Here is a 20,502-nt window from a genome sequence, read left to right as displayed (position 1 = left end):
TTCTCTTTTGCAATGATTGTAAAAGCCTCATGCCATTTTTAAAGAAATACACTCAGATTTTACATCACTGGTGTGTAGTCTGTTTGTCAAAGCAGAATCCCGTGCCCACCTGGCCAGAACCCATCGTCCTGCGGAATAAGGGACCCCGCAAGAAACCCCGGTCCGTGGTAACTAACAAACTCCAAACCTCCGAAAGTCCCTGTGAAAAAGATGTCTCTTAAAAGAGACCCTAGGTCAAGAGTTATCTTTTTCTTGAAGTAAAAGACTTAACAGGTTGAATACAAAGAGCACAGGTTAATTCAATGGCCAAAGAATGGAAAAACCAGACTCTATCAGCTTCTTTGATCTTTAGGGGTGGAAAAGTCACAGATATATGTGGGTTTCTAAGCCAGATTAAGGGACAGTTCATACCCACCCCACCCCCTTCTCTCCGAAAGCAAGGCAAGAGTGGGGCCACTCCCTACCCAAATCTAGCTCAACTCCACAGAGACAAAGGCCACACCCTGATAAAGCCAGTTAGCCTTCAGTATCCCTGCTAGAGAACTGGCTTTTCAGAAATCATGCGATCATCAGTCTGCTAATTTAGCTGATGTACTTGGAAGGCCCCAGCCCCCACTGCAACATTTCCTCCCCTCCCCTCTGACTATATAAGCTAGTCCCAATATTTCAATGAATGAGCTGACCTGTGAAACAGTCTCCTGGGTTGGTTCATACCTGCCTTTCACCACCGAGACAACTCCTCCCCTGATGGTCACTGGTGTGCAATGGCTGATGGTGGGGCAGGCCCATAGGGTTTAAAATTTGGGAAGTTGAGCCTGATGGTATAGGGCTATAATTTTAGCACTAGGAGGTAGAAACAGGAGGATCAGAAGTTTGAGGTTAGCATTGGATACAAGAGACCCAGTCTCAAACAAAGAAAGAAAGAAGCAAAACAAAAGAAACCTACAAAATAGAAGTATTTATATATCTTCTAGGACTAGGTAGAGTTTCTTTCCTTTAAAAAATATTTTTCTGTTATTAGAATGTGTGCGCATTTGAATGAGGGTGCGCATGTGCCATGTTGTACATGTGGAGGTCAGAGGACAAGCTTGTGGAATCAGTTCTCTCCTTCCACCTTTGTATGGGTTGTGGACACTGAACACATGTTATCAGGCTTGAGTGACAAATGCTTTTATTCACATCCACACATCCCCCATTCTGAGACGGATTCTTTTTTTTTTTTTTTTGGTTTTTCCGAGACAGGGTTTCTCTGTATAGCCCTGGCTATCCTGGAACTCACTCTGTAGACCAGGCCAGGCTGGCCTTGAATTCAGAAGGCGGATTCTGACTATATAGCCCAGGCTGGCCTCATATTCATGGCAATGAAGTTAACTTTTGTTTTTGTGTATGCGTTTTTGTTTTTCATCAAGCTGCTCACAGCCTTCTTGTCTCCCAGTAAGAGATTCCTAGCGAAATTCAAATTTCTTGGATTCATTGTTCCTACAGTCTAAAAGCCAAGGAAAGGGCATAAGTATCTCTTTAGTATATCTCATTTCTGCCAGGCAGGCTGGTGACAGAGGATCATAAGCTTAAGGCTAACTGGGTTATACAGCAAGACCTTGTCTCAAATAACAACAAACTTCAGCAGTGACAGGAATTGAGCCTATGGCCTCACAAAGCTACTACTATGCTATATTACTACTATGCTATATTCATAGCCACACCTCCCTAGCCTGCCCCCCCCAAAACAAAACAAAACAAAACAAGACAAAATGGGGACAATAAACCTACCTTATAGCTGAGGATATTAAATGAATCATAATAGCTAAGGAGATCCTTTTAAGTAGATAGTGGTTAAGTGTCATGGGTATGCTGTGAGCACTTAGGTAATGCATGGGGCTATGTTAAATACTTTGAATACTTTTTTTCCCTCGTTCTTGGAGACGGGGTCTTTCTACAGAACTCTCGCTGTCCTGGAACTCACTATGTAGACCAGGCTAGCCTCACAGAGATCTGCCTGCCTATGTCTAGTGAGCACTAGGATTAAAGGTCTGCGCTACCAGGCACAACTACTTTACTCACTTTAATTTGCCTCTGAGAATAACCCCTTAGGAGAGGTACTACTATATCACTTAGATAAAGGGGAAAGGATTGGTGATTATGTTTGATTCGAAAGTCACAGCTCCGCCCCAGAAGAGACAGTAGCTTATTTCAAGACATCTCAGACCAATTGGCAGCGCAGCACCAGCCTCCGCTCACCTTTTGATTGGCCACTGGCCTTGCCTGCTTCCAGCTCAGATTTCTGCTCTAGGTCTGGCACAGTAAAGGTACTCAAGGCTCTATAGAGCCGGAACCAAATTCCCAGAAATGTGCTGCCATTTTAAATCTAGTCTAGTAGCGATTCCTCCGCACGCCACTTCGGTGCAAAACATCTATTTGGTTCACGTGCTTGGGCCAAAGGAAGGAGCCAGGAAGAGGGACCGTGGGCGAGCAAGAATTCTGGCACCTGCCAGTTGCATCCACCAGGATAAGTAAGCTACGACTCCTACAGGTAGGTTGAGCCTCAAGGCGGAAATCAAGACCCTGTGCAGCCTCAGCCCTAGGCCCGCCCCTTCCTTTAGGCCGGAGCGTCGAGCGTCAAGTTCACTGAACGCAGCCAATAGGGGAGTGTGGCGGCAGAGTGGCGGGAGGTTCGATTGACACTGCCTGGAGGCTGTTAACGCGCGCTTTGGAAAGAGGAAGACTGAGGGAAAAGATACTGGAGTCGCTCTTTGCCTCTCTTCAGCTTCTAAGATTCTCCTCCTCCCAACTTGGATCTTTTATTGGTTCTTCCTGGGTTCCTGTTTAACTTCCCACAAGGCTTTCCTAAGTCTCTGCTTGACCTCCCTCAGACTGAGGTTTGATGTCAGACCAGCTCCCATCCCCCCCCCCCCCCCCCCCCCCTCAGAATTCACGCGTCTCGACTTCGTAGTTAGTGTTACCCTCAGGGAAGCAGCCCAGCTAGGGACATTATTCCGACTCCACACTTTGCTCATCTGCAACTTCAATCTGTCTTCTTTCCCGTCCTAGACTTAGACCCGGCTCCGCCTGGACTTAGCTTTGGATTTTTTTGACCTTGAGTAACTTGGGGACCGACATTCCTGGTTTGGACCCAAGCCTCATCCTCTGGTTGCGTCCCCTCCACTCATACCGACTCTTCAGACGATATTTCGATATTTCAATGATATAGCAACTTCCTTTTATAGCATTCCTGGTCCTGCATTCTCTGTTGCTGAGTGCTTTTAACTTAGCTGATGGGTACTTGACATCCATGCTTCTGGGTCCAGGATGGTAAGTGTGACCTTAAGCCGACTTAAGTGGCCTGACTGCAGGATCACTACAGGAACTCATTTTCTCTTCTCCCTTGCAGAGGAGGAGCTTAGCTCCCAGCCAGTTGGCCAGGAGGAAAGAAGACAGATCATCTGATGATGAAGACTGGCAGCCTGGGACAGTAGTGAGTGTTTAGGGGAATAGGGAAAATGGTGGGAAAGTATCATCCATTAATTTTGAAGCTTTATTCTTTTTTGAGACGATGTTCTCACCAGGTCTGAAGACTGTGGTCTTGCCTCCCAAGTGCTGTGTGTGGTTGTAGGCATGTACCAGCTCTCCTGGCACTTTCTTGAAACAGGTTTTCTGGGGGCTGGTGAGATGGCTCAGAGGGTAAGAGCACTGATTGCTCTTCTAAAGGTCATGAGTTCAAATCCCAGCAACCACATGGTGGCTCACAACCACCCATAATGTGATCTGATGCCCTCTTTTGGTGCGTCTGAAGACAGCTACAGTGTACTTATAATAAATAAATTAAAAAAAAAAAAAAAAAAAAAAAAAAGAAACAGGTTTTCTCTGTGTAGCCCTGGCTGTTGGAACTCTGTAGACCAGGCTAGCCTTGAACTCACAGAGGTCCACTTGCCTCTGCTCCCTAGTGCAGAAATTGAACGTGTGCATCACTAATGCCCTGCTTAAGTAAATTTTAATGAAAATTTACAGTGTACTAAGCATTGAAGAAGAATTAATAAAATTGTTATCCTCCAGGTAGGTTCATTAGAAATTAATACAATCTCAGTTTTTTTGGTGGGAGGAGTATATCAAAACCAAGGAATGGTTATGTTGGGTTCCAGTACAGCCAAAGGTGGGTGTGGTGGTGTACTTCTATATTCTGTGTGCTTCCCAAACTACATAGTATATTCAGGCCAGCCTAAGATACATGAAACCCTGCATTTAGAAAAAAAAAAAAAGTAGGATTTTGGCATGTGAGAGCTTTAGGGTTTCTCTGATAGCCGTGGTTACCTCTGAAACTTGCTCTCTATAGATTAGGCTAGCCTCAGAATTTAGAGACCTGCTTCTGATTTCCAAGATTAGGGATTCATTTGCCACCATGCCTGGCCAGTTTTTTGTTTGTTTGTTTGTTTGTTTATCTATTTTTGAGACAGGAATTCTGTTATGTAGCTCTCTGACTGACTTGGAACTCACTGTGTAGACCAGACAGCGATCTACCTGCCTCTGCCTGATGAGTGGAGGGATTAATGGTGTGTGCCACCATATCTATCTTTAGACGGTACTTTTTTTTTTTTCTTCTTTTTTTTTTTTTGGAGACAGGATTTCTCTGTATAGCCCTGGCTGTCCTGGAAATCACTCTGTAGACCAGGCTGGCCTTGAACTCAGAAATCCGCCTGCCTCTGCCTCTCCCAAGTGCTGGGTTTAAAGGTGTGTGCCACCACTGGCCGGCCTAGACTGTACTTCTTGTTAGTGTCTGCATATGAGTATAGGTCTGTGAAGAGAAGGGCCTAGTAACTGTTTCAGGAGATTCAAGTAGCTTGACAAGTTGGTACAAGTGCTCTCTTGCCAGATAGCTTGGTGTTCGCTTTTTTTTTAAAGATTTATTTATTATTATATATAGGTACACTGTAGCTATCTTCAGACACACCAGAAGAAGGCATCAGATCTCATTACAGATGGCTGTGAGTCACTAAGTGGTTGCTGGGAATTGAACTCAGGACCCCTGGGAGAGCAGTCAGTGATCTCAGAGCCATCTCTCCAGCCCCCAGGATTGAATTTTTTATTCCAGGCTGACCTCAGATCCACTGAGTGCTGGGATTAAAGGTGTCTGCTACTATGCCCAGCAAAATTTCAGTTTTCTGACTTAGTAGATGAGGCTGGTAAACATAATATCTTAGAGGTGCTGTGATAGTCATATATGATAATAGATGTTAAGAGTTTAGTGCCTGACAATAAATGCTTTTGTTTTTGTTGAGACAGGGTCTTAAGTAGCACAGATTGACCTCAAACTTGCTATGTGGCTAACGATGGATCCTCCTGACCCCATTGCCCAATGCTGCGATTACCATATCTTGTTGGCACAGTGTTTAAAAACTTTTTATTCTTTGTGAGTTTCACATCATGCACCCCATTCCTGCTTATCTTCCTGTCCCTTTCCAAAATAAAACACACAAACATGCCAGGCGGTGGTGGCGCGTGCCTTTAATCCCAGCACTTGGGAGGCAGAGGCAGGTGGATTTCTGAGTTCGAGGCCAGCCTGGTCTACAGAGTGAGTTCCAGAACAGCCAGGGCTATACAGAGAAACCCTGTCTTGAAAAACCAAAAAAGAAAAGAAAGAAAGAGAAGAAGAAAGAAAGAAAGAAAGGAAGGGAGAAAGAAAGAAAGGAAGAAAGAAAGAAAACATCTTGTTGTGGGAGCTGTAGTGTGTCACAGTGTGTCCCACAGTATATCCTTCTATCCACATATCTTCACTTGCAAATGAATCATTGGCCTAGTTTGAGATCTTTGGCTTCTATGACACCATTAATATTAGATCCTCACTGGGATTCCTCCTGGTTATCCTGTTGCCTTGTGTCATGGAGATCCTACAGCTTTGGAACAGCAGGGCCATTTGTATCCCAGCCTTTTGCGGATGATACAGATTTTGGGGTGAGCCAATTCAGAGCCCTTGATCTGGGCCTGGATGATAGCTGAGCTGGTCTGCCTGACAGCTTTCACTTATGTGCACCACCAGGATGAGCTCTCCAGCACTGCTCTGGCTAGGCCACCTAATGCATCCATCAGTAGGAGGCAGGGTCAGCTCTCCTATTCTCGTGCCTCAGAGCTGGCTCACCTATCCCCATACCTCTAGAGCCAGCTTCACTGTGCTGCCCAGATAAGGTTTGGGGTCTACTCCCAAATGCTGCAGCCTGTGAGGGTCTGGGCCAGCTCTTTCCCTCTCACATTTTCAGGGCTGGTTCACCTGTGCCTTCACAGGCAGGGCCAACTCTTCCCCTCTCGCGTTTTCAGGGCTGGTTCACCTGTGCCTTCACAGTCAGGGCCAACTCCACTTTGCTGCCCAGGTGAAGTGCATAGCTCACTTTTCCAAGTGCTACAGCTAGTGATGCTCAGGGATATCTCTCCAGCTTTTCTCATGACCCCAGGGTCAGCTCTCTCAGTATTGCAGTTGGGAGGGGCATCACCCCTTCACCCATGCCACCTCATTCCAGAGGAGTGATGGGGCCAGCTCTCCCACTCGCCTTGGAGCTGGCTTACCTGAGCCCCCTGACCTAGGGTCCAGCTTTACTGTGCTGTCCATGGGAGGTGCAAGGCCTGCTCTTCTGAGTACTGCAGCCATTGAGGGGCAGGGCCAGCTCTCAGGTGGCCAGGGGGCAGAGGGTAGCCTCTAGCCCCCAGGGCTGGCCCTTTTTTTTTGGTCATGCCCCCTAGTACTTGCTTTATATTAGCTAGACAAAACTCAACAACTGAGTGGTGTTGTCAGGTTGCTTCAGTCTCACAGAAACTTGGGACTACAGGTTCTCAGCACCATTTCTTCCTCTAATAAGGTCTTTAAATGCTGGTTGCCATGAGGGTGCTCTCTGTGGTTGTCCAAGGTATTGCAATTTAGCTTTCCATTTCTCTCCTAGACGCCTAAGAAACAAAAGTCCAGTAATGAGACCCAGGTCCAGGAGTGTTTCCTGTCTCCTTTTCGGAAGCCCTTGACTCAGCTACTCAACCGACCGCCTTGTCTGGATAGCAGTCAACATGTAAGTCACAAGTACAACTGACCTGGTTCTGTGTGTATGCCTCAGTAGATCCTTTGCTGCAGTGTGGTCAGCTTGTCCGTAGCTTCTGTGTGATCTGCTGGGAAGTGCTTGACTTGAGTTTTCCCTTGTTTATAACTGTGTGGGTACCAGATCTAATGTGCCTCATTTTCCTAAAGAAATGAGAGTCGAGGAGGAAGTTATGGCATTGAGCAGGTACTGCATATAGCTTTCTGTTTTGTTTCTTTTTTTTCTTTCTGAGATAGTTTCATGTAGGCCTTGAACTGTCCAAACTTTCTTATACATATACATATACATATACATATACATATACATATACATATACATATACATAAAAGGGGAGAGGCCAGAAGAGTATCAAATCCCCTGGAATTGGACTTACAGTCATTTGTGATCTGCCCAACAAGTGGGTGCTGGGAATTGAAGCCAGGTCCTCTGGAAGAACAGCTAGTGGTCTAGCTCGGGCCGTAAACTCTTTTTTTTTTTATTTTTGAGAAAGGGTTTCTCTGTGTAGCCCTGGCTGTCCTGGAACTCACTCTGTAGACCAGGCTGGCCTCGAACTCAGAAATTCACCTGCTTCTGCCTCCCAAGCGCTGGGATTAAAGGCGTGCACCACAACTGCCTGGCGGGTGAACTCTCAATCTTCCTTCCTCTACTTCCTGGATGCTAGATTACAGGTGTGTGCCAACAGGCTCAGTTTTTCATTGTTTAGAAAGTCCTAGAATCCTAAACCTTTCGTTTGTTTCCTCTAGTAGTCAACTTTTACCATATCAAGGTCTTGCATAACTTTCTTCTCCTCTTCCTCCTTTTCCTTCTCTCCCTCCTCTTCTTCCTCTCTCTCCTCTTCCTCCTCCTCCTCCTTTTCCTTCTTTTTTCTCCTCCTCCTCCTTCCTTATTTTTTTTTTAAAGGGTAAGTTCTCACAGTAGCCCTGGCTGGTCTGGAATATACTATGTGGACCAGGCTGGCATTGAAAGAGATTTATCAGCCTCTGCCTCCTGAGTGGTGGAATTAAAAGTGTGCTCTACCACACATGGCTTTTTTTTTTTTAATTGTTGCACATATGTTCTTATTTGTGTCTCTCTGTGTATGTATGCATATGTATGGGCATCATCTACATGTGGAGGTCATCTACATGTGGAGGTCATCTACATGTGGAGGATAACTTCTGAGAGTTGATATCTCCCATTTTACCATGTGGATTTCAGGGATTGAATTTGGGTTGCCAAATTTAGTGGCAAAGGCTGACCAGACCAATGTTTTCTCATCAAACTTTCTGAGAAATGCTTGAAAGGAAAATGGGAATATATAACTGGATATTGTATATTCAGTAAACATTCAAAAAGTAATTTTATATGATAGTAAGCGCTGGAAACAGAACCTGGGTCCTCTGGAAGAGCAGCAAGTGCTCCTAACTGCTGGGCCGTCGCTCCAGCACTGATCTTTGCTTTTTGTGTTGGGTGTTTGCTTTTTTGTTTTTTTTCTTAAAAAAAAAAAAAAAAAAAGTCCTGTTTTGTGATCTTTAGTTCTCTGGGACAGTTGTCATTGGGCATTGTCTCAGGAGTGCCCTAAGTGGCTTCACAGTTTAGATAGAGGCTGAGAATGGCCCAAACTCGAAGTATACTTCTGATGGTTCTGAAAGGTTATCCCAGGGGAAGGAGTGAGAGATTTCAGCTGAGCGGCCTGAAAGAGAGCCTGTCAGCAGACCGAGGCGAGGCAGCTCCTGAAAAGTGTTTGCTGAGCTGGGTCTGTTGACGGCTGGAGGGAGAAGGTAGGTAGAGAGCTGTGCAGAGGCCTGCAATGGTGAGCTGCTGAAGATTGGTTTTTTAAAATTTATGTATATGTTTGTAGTGTGTGAATACTCAGGTGTGTGTGTGTGTGTGTGTGTGTGTGTGTGTGTGTAAACTACAGTTACAGGCAGCCATGTGCTGCCTGATGTGGGTTATGGCAATTGAACTCTACTCTGAACCACTGAGCCATCTCTCCAGCCCTTTGAAGTATTTTAGGGGGTAGGAGGTATACAGTGGTACAGAAAATCCTTTTGGATGGGAAATGGAGATGGGAAAGCCAGTGAGAAGGTACAAGTAGCAAGACAAAGGATGTGGCCTGGACTTAGGTATTAGGAGAGTGGAAATAGGAAAGAATAGGAAATAGGGAAAATATATTAAGATAATATTGAATTATTAATATATTTAATTATATTTCTATATATGGAGATGTATAGAAATCTTTTTGGATTGATAGGTTAGGACAGAGACCCTTGAAATGAAATTGGGACCTCAGACAGACAGAGGAGATGATATCATTTACTGAGGTAGGGAGTAGAAAGAAGGAAGGTGTTGGATGGGGGACATAAACAGGCCTTAGTCGCGGAGCTTGTGAGGATTCTCAAGGGGCCTTCAGGACTCTTTAGCTTTTCAGAGGAGATCATTGGTTTTGTTGTTTTTGTTTTTTCTAATCTGAATAGTAAGGTGATATTTATACACTTCAATAACTGCCTAAGTTACACTCCCCAGATTTAAGTATGTGGAAATATGATGACATTAAACACAGCAAAGCCATTGAGTTAGTGAAAGTAGCTCAGGGTATTTTTTGAAACATTTATTTATTTATATGTTTTTGTGTGCATACATGCATGCATATGTCTTCCACCTCTCAGTGCACATTCCCACCCTCCCCCAGGTCCTTTTGTTATTCTTTCTACATTCCTCTGTTGTAGTCCTGGTTGTCTTAGAACTCACCTTGTTGACCAGGCTGTCCTCAAACTCAGAGATGTGCCTCCCTCTGCTGAGATTAAAGGTGTGTCCCACCATGTCCAGTTCTAAATATAGGTTCTTTAACGGGTTCTTTGCTAGCAGTTCTCAACCTGTGGGTTGTAATCTCTTTGGAAAACATTTATTTCCAAAAATATTTACATTACAAATCATAACAGTAGCAAAAGCACAGTTATGAAGTAGGAACAAAAATGATATTATGGTTGGGGGTCTCCACAACACGAGGAACCATGTGTGTTAAGGAGCTGCAGCATTAGGAAGGTTGAGAGCCACTGCTCTGTACTGAGCGAGCTGGATCTCCAGCCCTTTCTTTTTCTTTTTCTTTTTTTTTTTGACTTTGGCTTGAGATGGGATTTTACTAAGTTGCCCAGGCTGGACTTGAACTCTGTGCTACTAGATGTCTTATAGCATAGCTATTATACATTTGACAGGGATAACCTAGAAATTGCTATTTCCAAACAAAACCACCCAGGCCTGGTGGGGTATATCTTTAATTCCAGTGTTCAGAGACAAAGACAGTTTAGGCAGGCCTACATAGTGAGCTACAGGCCAACCAAGGTGAGACCCTGTGTCAAAAAACCCATTGCCATCACTACTGTGAAAGCTCAGATAAATCCCACTTGCTCCTGCAAAGCACCAGCGCTGGTGTTCTGGGATGTACATCTGCTGGAAGGCCTCAGCAGATTTTCATAGCAGACCAGATTCCAACAGGGAAATGTGCTAGACTTCTGATAATGTTTCAGGATTATCATGATGAGGTTCCTTCACCTTCCAGGAGTGTACTGGCTAGTTTTGTGTGTCAACTTGACACAGGCTAGAGTTATCACAGAAGGGAGCTTCAGTTGGGGAAGTGCCTCCATGGGGTCCAGCTGTGAGGCATTTTCTCAATTAGTGATCAAGGGGGTAGGGCCCCTTGTGGGTGGTGCCATCTCTGGGCTGGAGGTCTTGGGCTCTATAAGAGAGCAGGCTGAGCAAGCCAGGAGAAGCAAACCAGTAAGAAACATCTCTCCATGGCCTCTGCATCAGCTCCTGCTTCCTGACCTGCTTGAGTTCCAGTCCTGACTTCCTCTAGTGGTCAACAGCCATGTGGAAGTAAGCTGAATAAACCCTTTCCTCCCCAACTTGCTTCTTGGTCATGATGTTATGCAGGAATAGAAACCCTGACTAAGACAAGGAGGTTCCTTCACCTTCCAGTTGAGGAGGTGCCATGTCAAGGATCTTTGGTAATCATTTACCTATGTGTGTTTTCCTACTGGTAGTAGATGCAGGTATTTTACTTTGTCCCTCTAACATCATACCCTTTAGCAGTGATGGCCTTAATTCCATTGATTGACCAAGGCAAATTCTCGTTGTGTAGCCCAGGTTGACTTTTAATTCCTTTTTTTTTTTGTTTGTTTGTTTGTTTTTTTCGAGACAGGGTTTCTCTGTATAGCCCCGACTGTCCTGGAACTCACTCTGTAGACCAGGCTGACCTCGAACTCAGAAATCCACCTGCCTCTGCCTCCCAAGTGCTGGGATCAAAGGCGTGCTCCACTATCGCCAGGCAATTCCTTTTAAAATAAGAAGAAAAAGAATTAATACAGGCATATGTACAGGCCATGTTTCATTAGTCTATTTACTAATAAAGGTGTAGAAATATTTTTTTTTTTGGCTTTTCTGTTTCAGACCTATTCTACTCTTTAATAAATTTGTCTCTTTATATCACACACACAAATATACACACAGACACACACACACAATCATTTTTTCTTTCTTTCTTTCTTTTTTTTAAGATTTATTTATTTATTATATGTAAGTACACTGTAGCTGTCCTCAGACACACCAGAAGAGGGCATCAGAACTCAGTACGGGTGGTTGTGACCCACCATGTGGTTGTTGGGATTTGAACTCAGGACCTTCGGAAGAGCAGTCAGTGCTCTTAACCACTGAGCCATCTCGCCAGCCCTCTTTCTTTTTTTAAAATGGAGAAAGAGACTTAAAAGGTAAAATTGTCTAGGACTCACAAAAGCCTTAATGTGGCCTTAGAGATGAAGACGTTAGCCTTGGGCATGATGAGTTTAAAGGGCCTGTAATATATGCATTTAGAGGCTGTGCAAGTGTGTGTGTGTAGCCTAGGAGTATGGGATACATTAGAACTATATTAGGTAAACTGGTTGGTGGTAGCACATGCCTTTAATCCTAGCACTTGGGAGGCAGAGACCAGCCTAGTCTACAGAATGAGATGATTCTCTCATCTCTTCACCTCCACTGCTCAGAGAAACCCTGTTTTGGGGGAAAAACAAAACAAAAAAAAAAAAAACAAAACTCAATAAAATATATATTAGATGATTGTTGGCACAGAGATATTTGGTATCTCAAAGTGTGTTATATTATCAGGGTGAATCTACAGTTGTGGGCTTTGAGGAACACTGAGCTTTAAGGGCATTTAGGTGGTTTAGGCAGAGATGGAAACACCCACTGGGCTGAGCATGAGATTCCAGAGAAGTGCACTAGTGGGAGAGTGGTCAGGAAAGCATATTTGAGAGGAAAGAGTGGTTAGCTTTGTTAAGTTAAGAATGGAAACTTGTTCATTGGAATTAGAAGCATGCTGACATGGCCTTGTGCAGAGTCATGTATGAAGAGTGGAAGGCAGATTGGAGTGAGAGATAGGAGGGGGAGACATTAAATTCTTTCTAGAAGTTTGCCTGTGCAAGGGAGAGGTAAATGATCAGAGGCATTTTTGTTGTCCAGGTAGCAGAGTGCTAAGCAGGCTGGTAAGAAGTAGCAGGGGTGGAGCAGTGGAGGTGGAGAGATGGGTATAAGTGCCCCTTGAATCTGCTGACATGGAAAACTGGGGGCTGTGGAGGGTGTACTTGCTGTCCTCCTCCCATCAGAAGGAAAGGACATCATAGAGCACCGTCCTCCAAGCAAAATAGCCACCCACCATCTTCATTAGATAAACTTGCAGTAGCTAGGGCTTGGGCACAGTGAGATGCTCTGTAAAGAGGAGGAGATGGGTCAGGTGACAGGGATCGGGTTCCAGCCACACCGTTAGTATGCATTTTGCTCTAATTGTCTGTGTTCTGGGTGCCCTAGAGTATTTAGGCTGGGGAAGAGTGAACGGAGAAGGGCTCTATCATCCATGTGGGTGAGGACTCCCCAGTGTTGTTGCTTTGGTGGCGCCCATGCTCCTGCCAGTAGCCCATCCTTTGTAGGTAAGCCAGATAAATGCATTGGTTTCCGAGGGTGAGCTTTCGTGGGGTTTGGTTGGTTGTGAGGAGGAGGCAGTAGACATTGCTCTCCAGGGAAGGAATTCACAAAATATATGAGTTATCTACAACTAGTAGAACAAGAGAATGAGAGCATTCCTGTGCCATGTTTGGTGTTGTAGACCAGATCCCCAAGGGCCTAGTCTTTACAAGTCCTGCTGCCACTAACTAGCAGATGTTTTAGCTTCATAAATATGAACACCCAGACAGTAATACAGCCTGCTTTTTGCCCTATAGATCCTATGGCTTCTCAGTTCTATTGGATTTTTTTGTTTGTTTGTTTTTGTTTTTTTTAATTTGGAGTATGAATTCTTGGCTACTCAAACTCTAAATTTAACCTCTCACCCTGACTTATGTACTTCCTGAGTCTCGAGGGGACTGGCCTGGAACTGTGGAGTAGGAAGGCTTGGACTCAGCTGCCTGCCTCTCAAGTACTAGGTATATATGCGTGTGCTGCCATACCAGGCCATAGACTCGATGACATTCTAAGAGAATTCATTTCCTGCTTTATTGTAATTTGATTTAGACATTATATATGTACATATATACATATGTATGTATTTTAAGATTTACTATTTTATATGTGTGGAAGTTTTACTTGCATGTATGTCTCTGTGTCATGTGTGTGCCTAGTGCCTGCAGAGGTCAGAGGAGGCAAGAGATCCCCTAGAGCTGGAGTTAAGGATGGTTGTGCGCCATGATGTGGTGCTGGGACTTGAACTTGGTGCTATGCAAGAGCAACAAGTATTCTTTTTTTTTTAAAACCTTAATTTTTTTTTTAAGATTTATTTTATTTATTTTATGGGTATGAGTACATTGTAGCTGTACAGATGGCTGTAAGCTGTCGTGTGTGGCTGCTGGGAATTGAACTCAGGACCTCTGCCGGCCCCTCTCACTCCTGTGTAATTCACTGTAGCTGTCTTCAGACGCACCAGAAGAGGGCGTCAGATCTCATTACAGATGGTTATGAGCCAGCATGTGGTTGCTGGGATTTGAACTCAGGATCTTCTGAAGACCAGTCAGTGCTTTTACCCGCTGATCCATCTCACCAATCCCGAGCAACATGTATTCTTTTTATTGTTTGTCTGTCTGTTTGTTTTGAGACAGGGTTTCTCTGTGAGGTTCTGGCTGTCCTGGACCAGGCTGGCCTCAAATTTGGAGATTCTCCTGCCTCTGCTTCCTGAGTGCTGGGGTTAAAGGCTTGTGCAGCCAGTACTCTCAAATTCTGAGCCATTCCCCTTCACCTCCTCTCCCTCTTCCCTCCCCCCCTTTTTTTTAGATCTTTGTAGCCCTAGACCAGACTGGCCTCAAACTCACAGAGATCTGTCTGTTTCATTTCTGCCTAAAGGAAGTTTCTTGTTAGCATCTTTTTGCTGTCTCTGTAGGGGCATGGATCATAGTTAAGGTGTGTTACTGCTCTGGACTTGATAATGATGGCTGGGGATAGAACCTTGTTCAGTAGGGAAGGGACCCCAAAGCAGCAGTTTCATTCCCTGCTGGAGGCCAGAAATGGCAAAGAAATCTGGTTCCTGTTTGCTGTTACCTCCCTGCACATCCTCCTACAGGCTGTACATTTCTGGGACTGAACTGGAAGAGGCATCTAGATTGGGGCTGGAGAGATGGCTTAGCAGTTAAGAGCACTGACTGCTCTTCCAGAGGTCCTGAGTTCAATTCCCAGCAACCACATGGTGGCTCACAGCCATCTGTAATGAGATCCGATGCCCTCTTCTGGTGCCTCTAAAGAGAGCAATGGTGTACTCATATACATTAAATAAATAAATCTTTAAAAAAAAGAGGCATCTAGATTGACAAATTCATCCCCTGTCCCATGCTTCACCTCCATTTCTGCCATAAATTCTTTAAGATAATTCCAGCCTAGGGTCTTCAGCGGTACCATATATCCTGAGACCCTCCTACTCTATATGATCTCTGCCACTCCCTCTCCTTTTCCCCCCTCCATCTCTCTTATCTTTCTTAGGCTCCCCACCATGAATCTGTGTTAAATTTCCCTCTAAAACTCACCCTCTGGGGCTGAAGAGATGGCTCAACCTGAGTTTGGTTCCCAGAACCCATTAGCTATCTATCACTCCAACTCAAGGGGATCTAGCACCCCTTTCTGGCCTCCATGGGCACCAGGAATCCACATAGTGCACTTAAATGTATTCAGGCAAAACACTCATACACATAAAAATAAATAAGTCTTAAAAAATTCCTCACTCTCTGTGTCTGAGAATGTAATTGTTTGAACTTTCAAGACATTCTGAAAACTACTGTCTCGGGGTGGCTTGGTAGTTGCCAGGTTCTCTGGAATACTAATCCCTAAGCAAGCCCACTAAGAGCTGAGAAAGGCTTTGAAATGGCACTCCAGATACCCCGATATTCCTGTAATTAACATTTTTTTCTAAAGATACTATCTCATGTAACCAGGCTAGGCTTGAATTACTGCTTTGAATACCCTTGAACTCTGGGCCTCTGCCTTGTTAGTGCTGATATTAAGGCATTCACTTAAGGCCTAGCTTGTTAGCATTTTTTTTCTTTCCTTCTTTGTTTGGTTGTTCCTTCCTTTTTTTTTTTTCTTTTTCAAGACAGGGTTTCTTTGGCCCTGGCTATCCTAGAACTTGCTCTGTAGACCAGGCTGGGCCTCAAATTCAGAGAAACTCACCAGCCTCTGCCTCCCAAGTGCTGGGATTAAAGGCATGTAGTATAGACTTTGTCACTGTTTTTATTAATGATTATTATTTCTGTTCATAACTACAGTGTTCATGCTAATTAAGAAATCATGGCCAAGTGTTTGTGATGCATGTCTTTAATCACAGCACTCAGGAAGCAGAGGCAGGAGATCTTTGTAAAGTCAAGGCCAGCCTGGTCTTTGGACTGAATTCCAGGATAGCCAGGGATACACGGAGAAAACCTGTTTTGAAAAACCAAAAAAAGAAAATCCCAAATTTAATCAGAGCCAGGCATGTTTGCATACATCTAAAATCCCAGCATTCTAGAAGCTGATGCAGGAGGATTGTGAGTTTAAGGCCAAACTGAATTATATATGGGTTTCTAGGCTAGCCTCAAAGTAGTTAGTGTCACTGTTTCAAAAAACAAATTTTCTTCAAGTGCAAATAAGTGACACATTATTTTGTCCCATTATTTAGTGATGGTGACGGTCACTTATCCATTCTTTCATTAGACCACAAAAAATACATTTTTTGGGGTGTGTGTGTGAAAACATTGAGCTTCTAGAAATTTGTAATCTGTATATTTAAAAAAATAAGTTAGAATGTAAAGGTGAACATTTCACAAGCTTGCCTTTGTCTCTGTTAAATTACGTTTGGCAGAAAGGAGTTTTTTTCATTCCCCTTTTTCCTATAATCTAGCCCCATTAACAGTCCAAATATGGTGGTTTATGTCTGGAATGCTAATGCTTGGGAGGTGGAAGCAGGAGGAGTGTTGTGAGTTTCAGGCCAGCCTGGGCTACAGAGTAAGACCCTTTCTTCAAAAATGCAATAAAACCAAGGCACCAAGATGTTTTAGTGGGTATAATACCTGGTACCGAGCCTGATGGACCCATGTGGTTGAAGAAGATACCACACAGAGTGTGTCATCCTACATAGCACACACAGAGACCCATACCTTTAGCATGTTTGCTCTGATTTCTCCTTTGGTATTGCCAAGGTTGACAAGCTATTGTAATTCCCTGAATAATCCATATGTGTACAGATAAAGGTCAAACTTTATTGGGAGTTGACATTTAATCATCATTAATTCTCTTGTCTGAGAACCCCTCCCCCTTCTTCCCTCAGCTTTGCCTCATAGTCTGTTGAGTAGTCTCAGTTTCAGGCTAGCCCACACTGAGTCTTCCTTTCTAGGGCCCGCATGTGTCTGCTTTCTGCACCTTTATCGTAACTGGCTTTTGTTGTTGTTATTAGTGAGCTTACCTCTCTTCATGACCTTTTAACATGTTGTTCCCTGTCCATGGCAGGAAGCACTCCCTGGCTTTGGGCTGATATGCATGGCCTTAAGTAAAAGGTTAAGTAAGAGATCACAAGTAGATTCTCCATTTATCATAGTTGTGTATTGTGTGTGTGCATGTATATGTGAGTGCAGGTGTGTGTGCTGTGGCGCTGTGGAAGTCAGAGGACAATTTGTGGGGATTTGGTCTCTCACTGTGGATCCTGGGGGCCAACTCAGTTTGTTGAGTGTGGTAGCAAGTACCTTTATTTATTTGTGTGTTTATTTATATATTTATGTGTGTGTGTAAATGTGTGCAGTGTGTGTATGGGTGCCATCAAAGGCCTAATGAAGGTGTTGGATCTGGAGCTGGAGTTTCCGATAGTTTGTAAACCTTCCCAAACTAAACTTGAGTCCTAAAAAAGCAGGAAGCACTCCTAACTCCTCTTAACTGTTGTGCTGTTTCTCCAGGCATCTTACCCACTATCCCCCTTTTGAAACAGGGTCTCATGTAGCCCAGGCTGGCCTCAAAACCCATTGTGTAGCTAAGGTGAGCTTGAGCTCCTAGCGCTCTTGCCTCTTCCTCTCAAATTCTGGAAATAGGTATGAGCTACCATACCTGGCTTAACTTTCTTTTTGGGACAAGATTTTTACCCAGGCTGGCCTCAGTCTCAGCGAGGTCCTTGGCTAGTCTTCTAAATACTAGGATTATAGGTTTGCATCACTGCTTGTCTGGAATAACAGGAGCCTGTGGACCTCATGGGAGTCTTAGTGAGGATTAAATTATGATAGGAAACTAGATGTAGTACATGCTTAATCTCAGTATTCAGGAAGCTGAGGCAGGAGGATTGGAAGTTTGAGTTCAGCCTGATTGGGGAGCATAGATAAAACTGTCTTGGCCCTGCCTCCCAAGTTGTGATATCATGATAAAGACTTAGCTCTTAGCCATCATTGTCATGTTTCTCTGTTAATATTTTACTAATGTTACTGCTTATATTACCTCTAATCTTTGGGCTGTTTATTTATTTATTATATTTATTTATTATAAGTACACTGTAGCTGTCTTCAGACGCACCAGAAGAGGGCATCAGATCTCATTATGGGTGGTTGTGAGCCACCATGTGGTTGCTGGGATTTGAACTCATGACCTTTAGAAGAGCAATCAGTGCTCTTACCCACTGAGCCATCTCACCAGCCCCCTATTTATTTATTTATTTTTTGGTTTTCGAGACAGGGTTTCTCTGTATAGCTCTGGCTGTCCTGGAACTCTGTAGACCAGGCTGGCCTCAAACTCAGAAATCCTCCTGCCTTTGCCTCCCCAGTGCTGGGATTAAAGGTGTGCTCCACCACTGCCCGGCAGGCTATTTAAGTTTCAAGGAAGCTGATATGGATTTATGAAAAGAAAAGAGTTAGCAGAAATAATACAGCAACATATGTATTTGGGACTGGAAGGCTAGCTTGGTGTTGTAGTGACAAAACACTCATACGCATGACATGTATACATTAATAAAATTAAAATAACACCTGAAGTGGAACATGTAAGATTGTTGGTTTATAAGATATTCAACAGTTTTGAATTTCTGTTTTTCCTTTTTAGGAAGCATTTATTCGAAGTATTTTGTCAAAGCCTTTCAAGGTCCCCATTCCAAATTACCAAGGTAAAATGGAGACTTTATGGGTTTTCTTATTTGGTTATTTATTTGTTTTGTTTTTTCAAGTTTATTGTATGTTTTAGTTGAGAAAGGGTCTCTATGTGTAACCCTGGATGGCCTGGAAATTGTTCTGTAGTCTATGCTGACTGGCTTTGAACTTACAGAGATCTGCCTGCCTCTGCCTCTTCAGTGTGAGTATAAGTCATGTGGTTGTGTGCGTGCGTGTGTGAGTACGTGTGTGTGTGTCCACCCGAGGTCTGAGGCATTGATCCCTGAAGTTGGAGTTACATGAAATTGTGACTTGCCTGGCTTGGGTACTGGTAATCACACAGAACTCCTTTGGAAGAGCAATGATGCTCTTAGTTGCTGAGGCATCCCCAGCATCCACTTGTTTAATGCAGGCTTTTGTTATGTAACCCCGAGTGGCCTCAGTCATAGAAATTCTCCTGCCTCAAGATTCTAAGTAATGGAATTACAAATACCACTGTACCTGGCATATCATTTCAGGACTTGTTTGTTTGTTTGTTTGGTGTTTGTTCGTTTGAGTAATTTGTGCCTGAATAGATTGAAGATTATATATATGCTAGTGTAGGAATTAAAGGTGCCAGTCTATTGGTGAATATGTTTGATGTGGTCCTCCTGAGGCCTGTGTGAAGCCTATACTGCATTTGGGAAGGACTGCCAAGAATAATTGCCCTTCATTTTCTTAGTGGGGCATGTCATTGCTCAGAAAGCTTTTGGTGGGCCCAGCCCGGGCCTTCATTCAGTTCAGCATGTTCATCATTAGTTCCTTTATAATATTAACTGTGGGAGTTCTCATTCCCACAGTTTTCTTTTGTCTTGTTTAAGACATTGCATTGTGCCTGAACTGGGACTGGGGAGCGAGTGACCAGCTTTCAAGTTCTCATACATGAAAAGTCTCTGTTGAGTTTTATACTTTTGGCTTGCAATGAGCTTGATAAAACCCTCCACAAGTTTGTAGTTGAGTGGGAGAAATAAAATAGGAAAAGCTTGAGGGTTGAAGAGATAGTGGTTAGATAAAGATGTGTAAATGGTTTGAAGAAGTTCTGGGAAAGAGGTTGTGGTATCCTGAAAAGTTACATGAGGGGTGGTCACATTTGAGTTGGGCCTGCTAAGAGTGACTGAATAAATATAGAAGGTTGGCTTACAAGTTGGTTGCTGATTTCTAGGTTCCCTGGGCTCTCGTGCATTGGGCCTGAAAAGGGCTGGAGTTCGTCGTGCCCTTCATGACCCTCTGGAAGAAGGTGCTTTGGTTCTCTATGAGCCTCCCCCACTAAGTGTCCATGACCAACTGAAGCTTGACAAGTATGCACATTGGTATTTTTTGAGTAGTTCTGGCCTACTGTAAGTGTATATGCCTAGGAGGATGGTGTGATTTTTTTCCCCCCCCTTTGGGATTGATATAGATTATCAGAGCTGTCATGACAACCACAGTATACCAAGAGCAAGTGGTTGGGAAGTCTGTGAGGGAGTGTGTTCAGGTTATGGGGTTCCTCACTACCTTCTGCCATACTCATTGGGAGGGGCAGGAGTCTTACCTGTTCTGAAACTTTCTGACTCCTAGAGCAGGACTTCACTGTGGTTTATCACCTGAGGGAGAGGTGCTGTTGGGGGCCTCTGGGTCAGTAGAGGGTACTACTTCCTGAGGCTTGACCTTGCCTCAGTCTGATCAACATGTTTTTTTTTTCCTGCTGTATTTCTCAGGGAAAAACTCCCTGTTCATGTGGTTGTTGATCCTATTCTCAGTAAGGTGTTGCGGCCTCATCAGAGAGAGGTAAATGAGAGTCAGAAGAAGCTTGCGGCGGTGGG

The 20,502-nt window shown here is 44.0% G+C and overlaps 1 protein-coding gene and 1 long non-coding RNA gene across 4 annotated transcripts in view; one reads left to right on the top strand and one right to left on the bottom strand.

Annotated features, from left to right (window-relative positions):
- The window catches only part of LOC116096459, a 17,178-nt gene extending 14,641 nt beyond the window's left edge, over positions 1 to 2,537 (bottom strand). Inside the window, exon 1 of the long non-coding RNA XR_004121017.1 lies at positions 2,239 to 2,537. This is a non-coding gene — a long non-coding RNA (uncharacterized LOC116096459). The remainder of the gene's footprint in view (positions 1 to 2,238) is intronic.
- Positions 2,538 to 2,661: 124 nt separating this feature from the next.
- The window catches only part of Rad54l (RAD54 like), a 29,161-nt gene continuing 11,320 nt past the window's right edge, over positions 2,662 to 20,502 (top strand). Inside the window, exons 1-7 of one of the 3 annotated variants that reach the window (XM_031378263.1) lie at positions 2,662 to 2,876; positions 3,225 to 3,309; positions 3,389 to 3,472; positions 6,921 to 7,040; positions 18,618 to 18,678; positions 19,863 to 19,998; positions 20,398 to 20,467. In XM_031378263.1, coding sequence (XP_031234123.1) covers positions 3,307 to 3,309; positions 3,389 to 3,472; positions 6,921 to 7,040; positions 18,618 to 18,678; positions 19,863 to 19,998; positions 20,398 to 20,467 — 474 coding nt within the window. In that variant the 5' untranslated portion in view covers positions 2,662 to 2,876; positions 3,225 to 3,306. Of the gene's footprint in view, positions 2,877 to 3,048; positions 3,310 to 3,388; positions 3,473 to 6,920; positions 7,041 to 18,617; positions 18,679 to 19,862; positions 19,999 to 20,397; positions 20,468 to 20,502 lie in introns of those variants that run through there. The other 2 variants (XM_031378262.1, XM_031378264.1) reach the window with 2 other exon arrangements.

The sequence above is a fragment of the Mastomys coucha genome, unplaced genomic scaffold (assembly GCF_008632895.1).
Source record: "Mastomys coucha isolate ucsf_1 unplaced genomic scaffold, UCSF_Mcou_1 pScaffold18, whole genome shotgun sequence".
Taxonomy (NCBI): Eukaryota; Metazoa; Chordata; class Mammalia; order Rodentia; family Muridae; genus Mastomys; species Mastomys coucha.
Note: the sequence above shows the minus strand (reverse complement) of the source record. Positions and strands in the feature narration are given on the sequence as shown.